At 30.1% G+C, this 16,218-nt stretch overlaps 1 protein-coding gene and 1 pseudogene across 1 annotated transcript; both read right to left on the bottom strand.

Moving 5' to 3' along the window:
• Positions 1–10,167: 10,167 nt before the first annotated feature.
• On the bottom strand, positions 10,168–11,198 carry LOC120171305 (transcription factor KUA1-like). The gene is made up of 3 exons (XM_039179022.1): positions 10,795–11,198; positions 10,515–10,723; positions 10,168–10,426 (listed from the first exon to the last, which is right to left on the bottom strand). Exons 1-3 carry the CDS (start codon positions 11,057–11,059, stop codon positions 10,169–10,171), a joined length of 732 nt encoding a protein of 243 aa, XP_039034953.1. The 5' UTR covers positions 11,060–11,198; the 3' UTR covers position 10,168.
• Positions 11,199–13,128: 1,930 nt separating this feature from the next.
• On the bottom strand, positions 13,129–15,875 carry LOC120171328 (annotated as a pseudogene).
• Positions 15,876–16,218: the final 343 nt, after the last annotated feature.

Here is a 16,218-nt window from a genome sequence, read left to right as displayed (position 1 = left end):
TACTCTTTTCAGATGTAGATTTGATTTCTATGCGACGCCGTATTTTCTGTTCTCGTTGGAAATTAATTTGATTATTTTAGGATAAATTCTTTCAATTGTCACTCAAATTTTAAGATACTAACTTTTTTGTCACCATAAAAAAGTCACTAAACTCTTAAAACAACAACATTTTGATCCCTCATACTTTAAATTCACTTACATCCATCCATTTCAGCTGTAATCTTTTTTATTATTTTATTAAAAAAACCTAAAACTATCCTAACTTAATTTAAACAAGTCCAGGTAGTTATTTTTTTCCCTAAATAAGTTCCTATCTTATAATCCGTAGTCATAGAAGTCCTTGTTTTTAATTAGTTGACAATTTTTATTGCACCTGATTGTGTGGTTAGACATTTATATATTACAACCAATAAATTTCAAAATAAAAATTAAAAAAATTGTCAATTAGTTAAATTCAGAATCTTCTATGAGCATGCAATAAAGAGTAGAGGTTTATTTAGGTGAAAAAAGCTACAAGGATAGGCTATGATATAAATATACTAAAAACTTAATAAATTAACGATTAAGTAACCAAATAATTAAGGTTCGAAAAATTGAATGACGATTTAAATAATTTATCTTTATTTTTAATTACTTGGTCTCTTGAGAAAGTAGATGAACGTCAAAATTAGTAGTCAAGATTTCTAAATTAAGGAAATAGAAACCACTGATGCATTGATTGAGAGCGATGGGTCTTCATGGGGATGCGAAGACAAAGAACATGCAGCCATGTTTTGGGTTAACTGTAGGAGACCCCACCTTTTCTTCAAAACTTATGATATTTAGATAAAGAATTTACATTCGATCGAGTTGAGCAAAATTTTTAAGTTATTTAAGTTGATGAGTAGGATTTTACAATTTGAATTTAATTTTTTTTTAAATCGAGTCGAGTTTAAGAAATTTGAGTTGAGTTACTCGAGTTGAGTTATTTGAGTTTCTATGCTAGTTTTATTATAATTATTTATAATATTATGGTAAAGATTGATTCCAATTTTCCAACTTTCTCTAATCATATAAGATATATATATTTCATATTCTTTTTACATTATAATGTTACTTAAAACTATGTATCAAATACAATCTAAAATTATAAAATAGTATGTTTATAATATTATATTTTTCTTTACTTTGAGGGTAAAATACTGTGAGAGTATGAAAGAGTAAAGAAATTAATGGGAAGAAAGAATTTGCAAACAGTGGCGGTCAAAAAGCGAAATTGATTAAAATGTAATGTTATGGGATTATATAAAAGAGAGTGGACATTTTTAGTAAAAAAAAGTAAGGGTTGAAGTTACATAGGTATTTTATAGTAGTATATGAGCACATGGTTCAAATTTGGTTAAAAATTTAACTTAAAATAAAAGATTAATTGAATAAATAAGGAAATTATGAAAAATTGAGGGACTAAATCAAAAAATAAAAAACTTGTTGTCTAAAAGTACATATGTATTTTAAGATGGTTTAAGAGCAAGTTGTTCAAATTTGGTTAAAATGACTTAAAATGAATGAGGAATTGAAGGAAAAATAAATTACGAACTAAATCATAAAATTATCAAATAAATAGTCATTTTTTATTTTTTTGAGTAACTCGAAATTTCTATTTTTTAACTCGATTCAAACTCAAACCGAATTGATCATTTGAGTTGAATCGAATAACTTAAAATTAAAAAATATTAATTTTTCAAGTTGAGTAGGGTTTTTACTCACCCTTATAATTTATTAGATGAATTTAGTGATAAAATAATCTTATTTTTAAGAATTTAGATTTTAATTGTTTAATTTATAAAGTGTATAAACTTTATTAATAGATTAAGAAAAAAATTGAATAGATAATGTGACATAATCACTTCAAACTATTATTTGTTTTTTGATAAAACTGGAGTGTATGCAAGACACTCTATGTTCAAAGAATCTCAATCATTTTGACAATAAACGCTCATACTCCTGACATATGTGATGCTCAAACTTAGGATATCAAATGATAACAATAAGTCCCTTAGGTCATCTCCAGCCCTCATCTCTACTCTACAACATTTTTATCTCTACTCTAAAGATGAAACAGTAATTCATCTCCAGCACTATCTCTACATTACCACCAACTCTACTTTATTTACAATATTTAACTATTAGTATGTTTATTTATCTAATTTTACTGTATTTTTTCTATCTTGCAATTTAATCTACTTGAATTTATTATATTATGTTTAATTTTTATTTTATTGTGTAGAAATTACAATAAAAAAATATAAAAGATAGAATAAGAGAAAATAATGTAACAAAGAAAAGAAAAAGAAAATAACAAAAAAAAGTAAAAAAAAATAACGAAAACCAAAAATCAGAAAAATAACAAAAAAATATTATGTAGCGCAACTACAGTGCTAAGCCAGATGTAGAGTATCACCGTAGCATCTCCACATTTCAGATTCTACTTTAGAGATGGGTTGGAGTGAAAATTCATCTCCAAAGTGGAGATTTTATCTATTTTGGAGATGCACTGGAATTGGTCTTAACCACTGAAATATTTTGATTATATTAAAAACTTTTTTTTATCTTTATGTTCTCTCTCTAAAATTTTTGTTCGCCATAATTTTAGAATTTGAATTCTATCGTATATTTTATTAATTTATATTTTTAATTTTTTTTTAAATATTTTAAACTTTTCAAATTTTGTATGTAAAATTTATGATGGCATCACACAATTTCAAAGTACCACGTAATCATACCTAGAGATATTACAAATCAAAATAAAAATATTTAATGGAATTTAAGTTTCAAGATTAATATGAATAAAAGTTCATGACCCAAATTTAAAAAGTATCAAATTAAAGGACAAAATGAAGTCTTATTCCATTTGAAAACTAAACTAAGTCTAGTGTTTTTGCTCATTAAAGGTATGTTTGTTTTCATGTAATTGATTTTTCTAAAAATATTTTTCTCATTTTTCAGTATTTGGTTTGTGGAATACATATAGTCAATGTAATTCATTTTCTTTGTCAACTGAATTTTCTTTGTATTTTTTTGGAAAATAACTTACATCTGATTTTTCGCAAGTCATTTTACAAACTTTTAACTTCAAATCATAGACATTCAAAACATTATTATTTTATATATTGAATATCAATATATTATTTTAGTATAATTTTAATAAAAATATTAATTATTAAATTATATTTATTGATAATTTTAATAATATAATATAATATTATTATAATTATATTATTAAATATATAAAATTATACTTTTATTTAATTATATTTAATAAATTATTAATAAAATAAATATTATTTATTAATTTCATAAAAAATATTATTGAATTGTTGAACATTTAATATATACTCCTTAAAATATAATATAATATTCTTATTTTAATATTATAATTTTCAATATTTTAACAATATTATTATTTTAATAAATAATTAATATAATTAATAATATATTATTCTTATTTTAATAATTAATTACTATAATTTATAATAACTATATTTTAATAAAATATATTGATCATAATATTTTATTTATAAAATTACAGATATAATATTTTAGTATAATATTGAAATAAATAATGTTAAATAAATTATTTTAATATTTAAAAATAATACTATTATTTTGTAATAAATAATAGTATTTATTGTATTTGATGTTTATAATAATTTTTTTAATTTACCAACAAGTGAAAAATTAAATTCACAATATCATCCAATACCGTAAAATATTTTCCAAAAATATTTTCATAAAATATAATTTATTTTACAAAACTTATTTTTAAAATATATTTTTCAAACCCTAAATCATTATAACGCAACAGTTTGATGATTGGATGGTCAAAGGGAAATGACGTGAGGACTAATTTGTCATTTTCAAGGCAAATCAAGGGCCATTTTCCCAATAAATCAATCTTTCTCTCTTTATTTTTATTTCTCGATCCAACACTTAAGGCGCGGCTCATCGCGCCTTACACTAATATGACCCCATGTGAGGTAAGGCTCGGCCATGCACTATGCCTTATGAAATGTGTAAAAAACTGAGTGTTATTTTTATAAATATTTTTAAAATAATGTATATTATGTAATTAATTTTTATTAGGTGATATTTGTGTAAAAAATCAACTTTATTTATTTATTTTTTGTTTTGGAAAAAAATTCTACATTAAAATTTTAAATATTCTATTGCAAATTATTTTATAACTCGATAAATTTTAATTTTTGCATGAAATTAACAATACATAATCTAGTATAGGAAAACTTTGAGGGAAATTATTTTAAAATATGAATAATTTTTATAAAAGTTTTATAATTAGTATTTCTTTTACAAAAGGATGATGATGATGATATAATAAATATTTTATAATTTAAAAAATTATAAAATTCATATATTTTTGAAAATTTATTGAATTTTAAAATTAATTGTTTAAAAATATAAAAAATATTAAAATAAATTTTAATTACAATTGAGGGATCAAATGAATTATTATTCATTAATTATTATTTTTTAACAACAGTTAATAATGTTTATTTATTTTTAATAAAATTAGAATTTAATATTAATTTTATATTTTTAAAAATTAATATTAGAAAGAATATTTTAAATAAAGATGTGATATTTTTTAAATTTATATTCTTTTTTATTGAATTTTATTCACTTTTAATTATTTTTTATTGCATTTTTATTAATTTTTAAAAAAGAATAATAATTCATTTGATCTCTCAATTATATTTAAAAGTTTATTTTATATTTTTAAACAATTAATTTTAAAAGTCAATAAATATTATTAGTTGTGGTTAAAAATAATATCACACAAAAAAAGTGACGTTTTTATACAAATATCACCATAACATAAATTAATTACATATTAAGTATTATTATAAAAATATTTACAAAACTAACACTCAATTTTTACGCATTTTATAAGATGCGCATGTTGTTAAATCAAAAATAAAGATAGAAGGCTGACTGATAAGGAAATAAATAGGAAAAAGTGATTTATTGGGAAATTCGCCCCAATCCAGATTTATCTTTTTGATGTGACCAAAAGTCTCAACCTCTCCTTATTCTTACCACAATTGTACCTTTTCCCTCACATTCCTTTGATTAATTACTAGAAAATCATATGAACCAAAGGGCTAGTTTTTAAGTTTTGTTATTACCGATTTATTAACCCATCTCAATAGTAAAAAAATATTACTTTTTAAATATGTTAATTTGAGTAATTATATTTTTAGGGTGTATATTTGATATCAATATATAAAGAAAATTTTTAAACATATATTAATTTATAATTATTTTAAATTATTAAAAAATTATTACAATTGTAAATATATATTCATAACATTTTATGTTTATCATAATATAAGTTGATATGTTTTATTATTATAGTATTAAAGAATATATATATTAGCTTATAATATTATATTTAAAATAATTATTTATATTTTTAAAAAGGCTTAAATGAACCTTTGGCCCTTGAAGTTAAAAAAAAAAACCCAATGTGACCCTTTGACCAACGTATTCCGTCATTGACTAAAATTCTATTAATTTCTGCTGTTATAAATTGGGTAAATTATATCATTCATCACTCAACTATTTTCTTTTCTTATATTTTGGTCACTAAACTCTAAAATATTTCAATTTAAAAAATCTTAGAGACTTCAGGGACTAAGATTATAGTTAACCCATTTTACCCAGTGTAGGGAAATGTAGAGAGTTTGAGGAGGAGAGGGAAGAAGTTAGAGAAATGGGGCAAAATGGGTTAACTACAACCTTAGTCCCTGAAGCCTCTAGGATTTTTGAAATTAAAAACTTCTAGAGTTTAGTGACCAAAATAGAAGAGAAGAAAATAGTTGAGTGATAAATAGTGTAATTTACCCAATTAACAGGGGTAGATATTAACGGAATTTTGGCCAATGATGGAAAACGTTGGTCAAATGATCACATTGGGTTTTTTTCGAGTTAGAGGGCCATATTGATCCAAAAAAAAGGATAGGGGCACCTTGATTTTTTTTAAACTTTAGGGGCCAAAGATTGATTTAAGCCTTTTTAAAAATAATACTAAAAGCACAAGTCTTGCATCAAACTTTTCAAAGAATGAAAGAACACAATTTCACGCAACATTTTAATCATTTTTTTCAAAAATAATAAAGCAATAATAAATTAAATGAGTACGGTTGACATGAAATTGAGGATGTAACATTCTATAAAAAAAAAGTAGATTCGCCAGTTTAACATTGTTTTATAAAAGTATGTTTGAAAAATAATATTAGAGAAAGTGATTTTAAAAGTGATTTTGAAAAAGTTAAGTTTAAGGTTTTAGTGTTTGATAGTGTTATTTAAAAGTATTTTTAATAAGATAAAATGTTTCTTTTTATATATTATAATATAAATTAAAAATATATTAATTTAAATTATTTTAAATATATTAATATTTTAACATATAGAATATATCAAATTAAATTATAAAAAAGAATATAAATGAAAAATATAATTACAATAAAATATAAAATGAATTTAAAGGGGTTTTTAGTAAAATGTATTTATCATATAATTAATACATAATTTTGTTAAAAAACTGAATTTTAAAAAAATGAAAAAAAAAGAGTAGAGTCCATGCATCACAGTAAGGGTAAAAACATAACTTTGTTTCTCGATGGAAATTTGAACTATAAAAACTAGAAATAATTTTGCGGTTAATTTAAAATAATCGATCTAAATGCGCTTTTATCTTTAATCTTTACCCGTTTGGTAATGATTTTTCTTTCAAACTTGCCTTTAGAACAAATGTGTGTTTATACAACATTACCGACAAATACATTTATTGGGCTTTATTTACTTTTTGAAACCTTTAGGATGTTTGATGAGCGAAAATCAAAGGTTGAGATTAATGGTAAGAAATAAGAAGATATTCACTAAAAAAATAAAGAGTTAATCTCAACTTTTGATTTTACTTCATCAAACGATTCTAAAAAGATTTTAAACTAAAAATTTTTGATATTCGATCCTAACCCCTAAAATGATAAAACACTCAAATAACAAATTGGAGAAAACGATTTTCCCTAAATGTAGCCCCCATATTAATTTCTCAAATGAGATGTTTTGAATAATGTTATCACAAAGACTATTTCAGCTGGTTGTTAAAGAAGCTGTTGAAACTTCGTGAGGAGGCTAGGAACTTGTTTATTCCTTGTACTAATTGGAGCATGATTAAGGGTAAATGGCTTTGGGATCAGATCAGAGTTCGTGTAGCGAAAGTTACTTGGCACAGGATCATTTGGTTCCCTGCTCATATTCCAAAATTCTCCCTTATTGCCTGGATGGCCACCCTTGATAGACTGCCTACGAGAGATAGGCTGATTAGGTTCGTCTGGTCTTGGATCATGGATGTGTCCTGTGTGGGTCTGGGATTGAGTCCCGGGACCATCTCTTTGCTGATTGCTTCTTTGCTCAAGAAGTTTGGGATGTTGTGCTAGTCTCCTGTGGGATTCGTCCTGTTTCGCTTAATTGGGACGATTGCCTTCAATGGTTGATTGTTAACTTGAAGGGCAAATCTCTCAGGGTGAGGATTCTTAAGCTTGGCTGGACTGGTTTTTTGTATTACATTTGGGAGGAGCGTAACCATAGAAGCTTTAGGGGTGTTTCACGTTCTGCTGATATGATTGTAAGTAGTATTAAAGATGCTGTAAAAATCAAATTGTATAGCTATAGTTTACAGGAGATTGATGATGTAAATAGGCAAGTGGGTATAAATTGGGGGTTGATCTAGTGCTGATTTTGCCTTGTTCTTGTAACAGCTTTGCTGTACTCTTTTTTGGATGAATATAATTTACTTATCTAAAAAAAAATGTTATCACAAAGACGCCAGAACCAACTGACGTTTTCATGAAAACACATGAAAGATCTAGTATCTTACCCATGCTTCCATAGCTAATGCGTGTTCATACTTTTCTCAGATCATACTGGGCGTCCTCCCCGAGACATGTAGAAGACGTTCTTTTCTCTATGTGTCTTCCCTGTAAACGATAGATAGCTGTTGATAGCATGCCGAGTTTATCCTTTTCACCAACAAATCTCTGCGTATTAAATACTTAACTAGTGGCTATTGATGAACAATATTTTTATTTCTTAGACCATATGTGTGTTTGTTTTCCCTTCAAAATATAGCCTAAGTTATTGTAATTTAATAAAATTTAAGATCTGATCTCTATATTTAGATGGTTATTATTTTCTTATAAAAATAAATTTGTGAAGTTTCATTGTGTTCTCACATTTAAATTTACTTATCATTAAATTATTGGGTAATTAATTTTTTAATTAACTAATTGAACAAACCAATTGGGTCTAATTTTTGTAACAATGAGTTAGTGGAATGGGCCTCTAACATCGATGTATGTATCCGGTCGTTAGGCACTTCAGTTGCTAACTGGGTGCCTGTGCTTCAAGACTCAACGAAATAAATTGACCAGGTGTATGTATATTATGCAGAAAATTCCAGATCACACTCAAATACTCGAGAGCTTACAAGTAGGCTAGGGATGTATGTTTTTTATGCATAAAATTTATGGTTCTTACCTCGAAATCGTCGAGTATCCTAGGTAGGCTAGGGTGTAATACCGAGATGTAAAAAATTCCTCTGACCACACCATTAGACCTACCTTAGCATGTTATTGAATTCTTTGCATACCCATGACTTCAATTACTAGTGTGTATATGTAATGGATGCATGTAGTATAACATAGTCATTAGTGTGGTATCGAGCTTGTAAGCTCAACGTTCGAAATTTATTTCCGTGCGCAAGTTTGTAGAGGATCGATGAGGAGCTTATCGCACAGACACATTCTAGATCAGTCGTTTTTCAAAGTATATCTTGAGTTTTTAGAGGACATGTACTGTATGGACCTTATATAATTTCAAGTCATAACTCTATTCAAAACTTATTGTATTTTGGAGATTTATCATTAGGAGCTTCCCGTATTTTGTAAGCTAAAATACTATGTTTTATTTTATGACTATTATGGATGCTTTCTTTTATGATAATTGCAAATGATTTTAAGAAAATTTTGGGTCAGTTACTTCGATGGTGCATGTAATACTCTAATCTTTCGATCTTCATGTCGAATTAGATTAGGGTGTTACATGCATCCCATTCAATTCAAATATATCTTACTCAAAAATTAAAAATCGTGCGATATTTTGGAATAAATCAACGTGGTGATTAAAATTTGAACCAATTCAGATTAACAAGAGGACGTGATAAAACGATAAGAAGAAATGGAAGCAAACAAAGTGAAAAGAAATGAAAAAAATAAATAATGAATGGGAATGTGAAAAAAATTATAATGAATCATAACAACAATATTTTGATTTAGATTTAATTTTTTAAGGGTTCAAACTAACGTTGTTTTAATATAAGTTGACGTGCCATAACACCATTAGTTATTTAATGATAGAGTCAGTGAATAAATTCAAAAATTTTAAAATTTAATAAGTAAAATAGGAGAGAGAGAAATTTATTAATGATTTATGTAAATTACCGATACAAAATCCCATCAAATATAAACCACAAAAAACGAAAACAATAAAGATAGAAAGGTTAAAAAGTGTAGCCCGTGACTTGTGACCATCCTTTTCGAAGGGCACCACCCACAAAATCAAAGACAAGGAACCCCACTCGCTTTAGATTACAGGCCCACCATCTCCTCTAATTAAACGCCTGCACAAATACCATACAATACAACCAAATTTCACCTAATCACCTAATAATCTCGAATTATCTTCTTAATCTACAATTAATAATGCAATCATACATCAAATCTTCTCCCACCCTTTATACAGTTTTAAATTATTTAATTGTATAATATAATATATTTTTTTGAATAAATTACGTATTTAGTAACATGTCTATTCTTTGGTATCGTTTTAACCATTCAAATATTTTTTTCAAAGTCATATTTAGTTGCGTTTTGATCATCTGCTTTTAAAAAATAAATAGAACGATTGACGTGAATTTCTTTCAATGATACTTAACATAATCTTATAATAATTACCATCATTGTTAATCTTTTAACAATAGATCAAAGCTTAATAATAAGAATAGGTAGATGAATAAATACAAGGTTTATCCCATATTATTTTAGTTTTTTCAAGCGACGCTGATGATGCTGCCATTGATATCACCACTAGACATGGCCTGAAAAGTAGACGAATAAACTCCTGCCGCCGCTTCCTCTTTATCGGCGGACGGCGTTGAGACTTTCAGCGTCAGTAAAGGGTCATCTTGGGTTTTGTGGTTTAAATTAAGATCAGCCATTTTCAGCGTTTGACTCACAGGCAGCGGCGGCAACGAAACGTTTTCTTGGCCGATAACTTCATCTTCTTCCGATTTGGTCGTATTCATAAACTACAATTTCCAGCACAAAAGAAAAAGAATGTAATTAGATATAGTAATAAATAGATCAAAAAGAGAGAAAATGTATATTTATTCGTACTGAATGAGTTGTTATATCAAATAGACTGGATCTACGGCGTCTCCGATTCCGGTTATTTTGCCGGAGAAAATACTTCTGAGCATGACTGGCCACCTGTGTCGGCGTACGTGTCTTCACGAAGTGCCGGGAAATCCCTCTCCAATCTCCTTTACCTACTTTCTTCAACCCCACTAAGAACAATCTATGCTCCTCCTCCGTCCACGGAACACCTATATATATAATTAAATTTAACGGTGAAAGACAAAATCAGTCAAAAAGATGTGTCGTAATAAAACTATACCTCTCTTGCGTTGGCGGCTTCTTCCAGATGCGTGAACCACGTCGTCGGAAGCATAGCCGGTGGCACCGACGGCGTTGGAATAATCCGGAGGCTGCTGCTCCTCATCGTCAAACTGGCAAAGATTGTTCATGCTAACACTTTTTCTGAACGACCCTTCTCTTATTCGAACACCGAATAACATGATGCTGTTACGGCCGCCAGCGACCTTCCCGCATGTTCTTGAGTTGTGGACGGCGTTTCCACTCTGAGAACAGCTACGAGACATCCTTCTTTTCTTTTCTTTCTATGATCCCTGAATCTGGTTGGACCCTTTATTTCGGTTTCAAGTGAAAACGGGAACGGGAACGGGAAAATACATATATAACAATCGAGTGTTAACTGTTAAAGGCAAGAAAGGGAGAAGTAAACGGCAAACGGGCTATAATCCCATTAATCCCTAAAAAGAAGAAAATTGTGAAATATAGAGGGTCTAACTAACTTTGTTTTCGATCCTCATATTATGTTGAAATTAAAGATTTAACCTTTTTAATTTGATATAATATAATTAATGGAAGATCTGAAAATATTTTTTTTGAATGAACACATGTTAACACATAAATTTTTAGAGTAGATTACGCATTTAGTACCTAATTATCAATTTTAATCTGTTTTGGTACTTAAACTTTCAATTTTTTAAAAAAAAACATACCTAATATTTAGTTTTCATTTCATTTTAGTATTCATCGTTAAAAATTTAACGTGTTTAGTACCTAAACTTTCAAATTTTCAAACCTTAACGTTAAATTTTGAACGAGAATACTAAAATGAAACAAAAACTGAAGGTTTAACAATGAGTACTAAAACGAAATAAAAATTAAACTTTAGGTATGATTTTAAAAAAAATAAAAGTTTAAGTACTAAAACAGACCAAAATTAATAATTTAATACTAAACGTATAATTTATCAATTTTTTAGTACAATGAATATAAATAAAATAAGTGGACACCATAAGTAATCTAAAAGTGAACATGCGTCCGTTCTCAAAAAGATGTGGACTGTCATCATATATAATACTTTTTTTTTAATAATCTAAGGTGATTATTAGATAATATTTTAATTTTTTTTAACTAAGTGACAATGCACACCTTGTAAAAATAATTGTTTAAACCTAAAATCTCTAAAAAAACAACATTCTTTTTAGTACGAGTCGATTTGATAGGTTATAATACTCTAATTTTTAAATTTCATCGGTACATTCAACTAGATAACACTATTAGTTATTATCATTAAAGTGACAAACATAATATTTTTAAGGATAGACTATACAAATGATTCACTAACTATAGGAGATTACTTTGTAGAGTCCTCTAACTATTAAAAATTATAAAATAGTCCTCTTGCTATAAGTCACTAGTTTGTTGAGTTTTTCTACTATTAAAAGTTGCAAAATGACATCAAACTATTCATACATTTTGAATTCGTCTTTTTTTGTTAAAAAATTAACGACTCTGTATTTTGAAAATTAACCTGCTGATTGGGATATGTTAAAATCTGGTTCGAGAATCTCAAATAACTATACAACTCAAACGAGCATGAAATCAAGTTATATCATATCCTAATCAGCAAGTTAATGTTCAACTTAGACAACTGTCAATTTTTAAATAGAAAATAATGAGTTTGGAACATATGAATACTCGAGTGACTAGTTTGTAACTTTTAATAGTTATGGGACTCAACAAAGTAACGTTCTATAATCTAAGGACCATTTTATAACTTTTAATAATTAGTTGAATCCACAAAATAATGTCCTCGGACACTCGACCCAATTTAAATATTTATACTTTATATATTTATTATTCAATTTAGATTTAGGGAAGTTTCGTCTCATTTAATTTTAATTCCATCTTTGGGATAAGAATCCTTACCTACACCTATATATGTATAATTTGATAAAATAATATCATAATTAAAAAAATATTATTATAATTATTTTCAATTATATCAAGAATAATTCTTAAGTCGAAATAAAAAAAAATTGCCATTCTAAACCTAAATCCAACCCAATCTTGTTCTTAATAGAATCCAAATTGCAGGCCCAATACACCATGCTTTGATGGGAGGACATGTTGGACATTTTGATTTGTAAATTGTTTTCGTCATTTGGTGAATGATTTTTGGATCTTTCAATTCAAAGCCTATTCTCTTATAGTTTGGAGATTTTCTTTGATCTTATCAATCCTCATTAAGAAACTGTTTGTTGTTGAGAATCTTATTACATGAAAGAAGATTCAATTGGGATAATAATTTAATTTTGCCTGATTGAATATATATTTATATGCACTACACGAGAACTGGTATCAAGAAAGAAAGCACGTAGACTAGATAGGACCTAAGCCAATCAGTGGCTGTGAGGGGGCAAGTATTCTGTTGCACACCATATCTTCTAAAACCATTGTTCTTACAGTTAATTTACTGATGGAATTGAAAGGAAAACCTACAGCCCCGTGTGTATATGCCAAAATGCTGGCACCTCATTATCAGTTTCACCCACGATTTCATCGTATCATTTCATCTTCAATCTCGATTTCTCCGAGGCGCTTGTCTGCTTACCTGAAAAAACAAAAAAGGGAAATAAAAAGATCAAAAACACTTCGGTTTTCATCTTGCGGAGACATCAAGTATATAGCAAATTTAAAGAGCGATTCCTTTACCTGTTGCCACAACGAACCGGTGAAGTCCCACCGGCAGCACTACCATTGCCAGCCTGGAACCCCTCTGCGTTTTGAATGTAATTCTTTGATGTTCTACTTGAGAACCCTGAATTCTCTCTTGTGACACTCCCAGCATCGGCCACTGAGTTCATAACAAATCCACTCCACCCTTGAACCTGATATCTTTGGCTAAATGATGGATTATACGTTCTGCCGCCGGAATCTTCATCAGGTGTGTTATGTATTGCATTTAGCGAAAGCCTGTGCCCCGAAGAAGAAGTAGAAAATCGACCTTCGGTTTTCCTCCAGAACTTGGGACTCAAAAATTCTGCACCAGGCAGCTTGCAACATGTGTTATCTGGAGAATCCGTGTTTGGAATCCTACCACTTGAAATAGCCAAATCATATGATATTTCATCCAGAGCCATCTCCAGGCCATTTACTCGTGTCTCTAGAGAAGTGATCCCACTTTGGGAGCTCCCAATGAATTTCTAGAATCAAAAGAACAACAATAAGAAATTATAAGAAAGCATTACCCTTTGAAAGATAGAGACTATGCAAAGTAAACTACCCGGAGGAGGTTTAATAGATTAGATTGCTGGTCTTCAATTTGAGCAAGTTGTTCACGGATCAAAGACAGATCCTCCATGTCTTTGAGATTCTCGTCAACATCAAAGTTCTCGTCATCATCATGTAAAGGAACCACCCGAGACTCTGATCTCAAACCACCAAAATTCTTTACTTTTTCATCACGGGCCTTGACAAAGGGTACACACTTTTTGGTATTGTCGTCATCGGAAAACAGAGATTTCGGCTCGGAGATTTCAATCTTCCAATTAGATGATTTTGAGCGGTCCGGCTTACCAAAAATCGACGAGTTACTTTTCAGCGGAGTCTCTTTCTTCGCAGTGGATGCATCAGATGGAGGGGACCTGCTCGTGATGACTACTTTCTTTGATTGGGGAGTTCTAAAACCAACATCACTGATATTTTTTGCAACTGAAGGAAAGCATCCAACGCTACCATTATCTGTTCCCACGATCAAAGCACACAATCATAATTCATAAATGATAAAAGCTACTAGTTTATAGCAGTGGTTATCAACCATAAATGTTCTACAGCAGCACGATAATAGCAACCCTTAAATTTTCCAAGTTTTAAAGTGAATCTTGTTGAAGAAATTGATCACTCACATTGAAGTATCAAACTATTAAGGGTATGGATAATGATGATTAATTTCCAAATATCAGACAATTAATTACAAGGTAAATATAATTAAATCAATATTATACCTACTGAAGATGAATCGGACGTTGAGGTCTCTTCACAAACTCCAGAGACATCCTTCCATAAATTCAAACTACGATTCATAGTTTCTCGGACAATCTTAACCTGAAGCAACAAAATTTATCAGAACGATGAGCAAATATTCTTCTACTTTTCCCCCTTTCCGGGAAAAGATATATTACTAAATGAATTCGGAGTAAGGATACAAACGGATGCACCGTATCAAATCTCTTGTTCTCAAGAGCAGTCACAGTCGCCGCTTTAAAGTCCGCTGCTAGCTCTTTCTCCGCCATAGCCACTGTCCCTAACGCCTCGGCCGCCGCCTTTCTCGTTCCCCAATCTTCGTTACTCAAAGACTCAACCGCGCAAGGACTAGCCAATCCAAGACGCCTTTACTTCCGGCACCGCCAACGCTGGCAATGCTTCCAATAACTCCGAAAACAGCCGCTTTCGCTTTGAAACTTTCACTCCTCAGTAACCTCCCCAACTTCGGCAAAACCTTCTTAAGCTGATCCATCTCGGGATCCGGCGCCGCCTCGATCGCCGCCGATAAACACATCGCAGCTCCGATCTGCGAGTTAACGTCTTGCTCCACCACGAGCATTTCGATCAAAGGCTTTGACAGAACCGAAAATGGAGGCTTCGTGATGTGAGATGATATAGCGGTCGTCGCCTCGACGCAAGCGGATCGGACGGCGGAGTTGGGGTCGCGGAGCGGCGGGCGAGGACGGAAATCATCTTAGAAAGGTAAGGAGATAGGATGTTGCCGTGCGATTGAGACATCAAAGTCAAAAGCATCACGCATTGCCTCCGAACCGGAGACTTGGCCGAAGAGTCGGTGTTGTGAAGGCAGTTAAGGAACGGAGAGATGGAATCGGCGGTGAGGTTTCGAGCGATGGACTCGAGCTCGGCCGAAGCGAGTGCGAGAGTGTCGCGGTCGGCGAGCTTGTCGAGGCAAGCGAAAACGCGTTTTTTGAGATCGTGCAGTTGAGGTTGAGGACTCGGCGGTGACCGGTTCTTGAAAGACATTGTTGCTTATGGCTAAGTATTGTTTTTTGCGAAGCCCTTGTATACTGCATTCGAGGGGAGGAATAGAGAGTGGGTGTGGGAATTTGGCGGTAAAAAATAGTGGTTTGGGGGAAATTGCGGCATGAGAGCAAGGGTTTCACTTGTATATAATTGCGCCGACGCCAATATTAAACGTACCTACCTATTGAACCGATTAGACCGGACCAGACCGATCAAACTACTACTTTTAACCATTATACAAACTATTTTCTTTGAATTGGAACGGGCCTTCGAACCACCATATTATATTATCGTAAGATCTAAAAAAGCATCATAAAGTAGGCTTGGTTTAGAATGGTATAGATGATTTTTATCAATAGAAGAGAGCTGAAGTCTACGTTCGAGGATATGACTAACTTTACGTCTTCTATACAGTCTG

The sequence above is a fragment of the Hibiscus syriacus genome, unplaced genomic scaffold (assembly GCF_006381635.1).
Source record: "Hibiscus syriacus cultivar Baekdansim isolate YM2019G1 unplaced genomic scaffold, ASM638163v2 tig00111832_pilon, whole genome shotgun sequence".
Classification (NCBI taxonomy): Eukaryota; Viridiplantae; Streptophyta; class Magnoliopsida; order Malvales; family Malvaceae; genus Hibiscus; species Hibiscus syriacus.
Note: the sequence above shows the minus strand (reverse complement) of the source record. Positions and strands in the feature narration are given on the sequence as shown.

What these genes read in the sequence shown, in the direction of transcription:
- LOC120171305 (XM_039179022.1), bottom strand. Translation starts at nt 11,059, where the DNA reads ATGTCTCGTAGCTGTTCTCAGAGTGGAAACGCCGTCCACAACTCAAGA. An exon ending in AAGCCGCCAACGCAAGAGAG is followed by an intron (nt 10,724 to 10,794) that starts GTATAGTTTTAT and finishes TTATATATATAG; the next exon opens with GTGTTCCGTGGACGGAGGAG. An exon ending in TTGATATAACAACTCATTCA is followed by an intron (nt 10,427 to 10,514) that starts GTACGAATAAAT and finishes TGGAAATTGTAG; the next exon opens with TTTATGAATACGACCAAATC.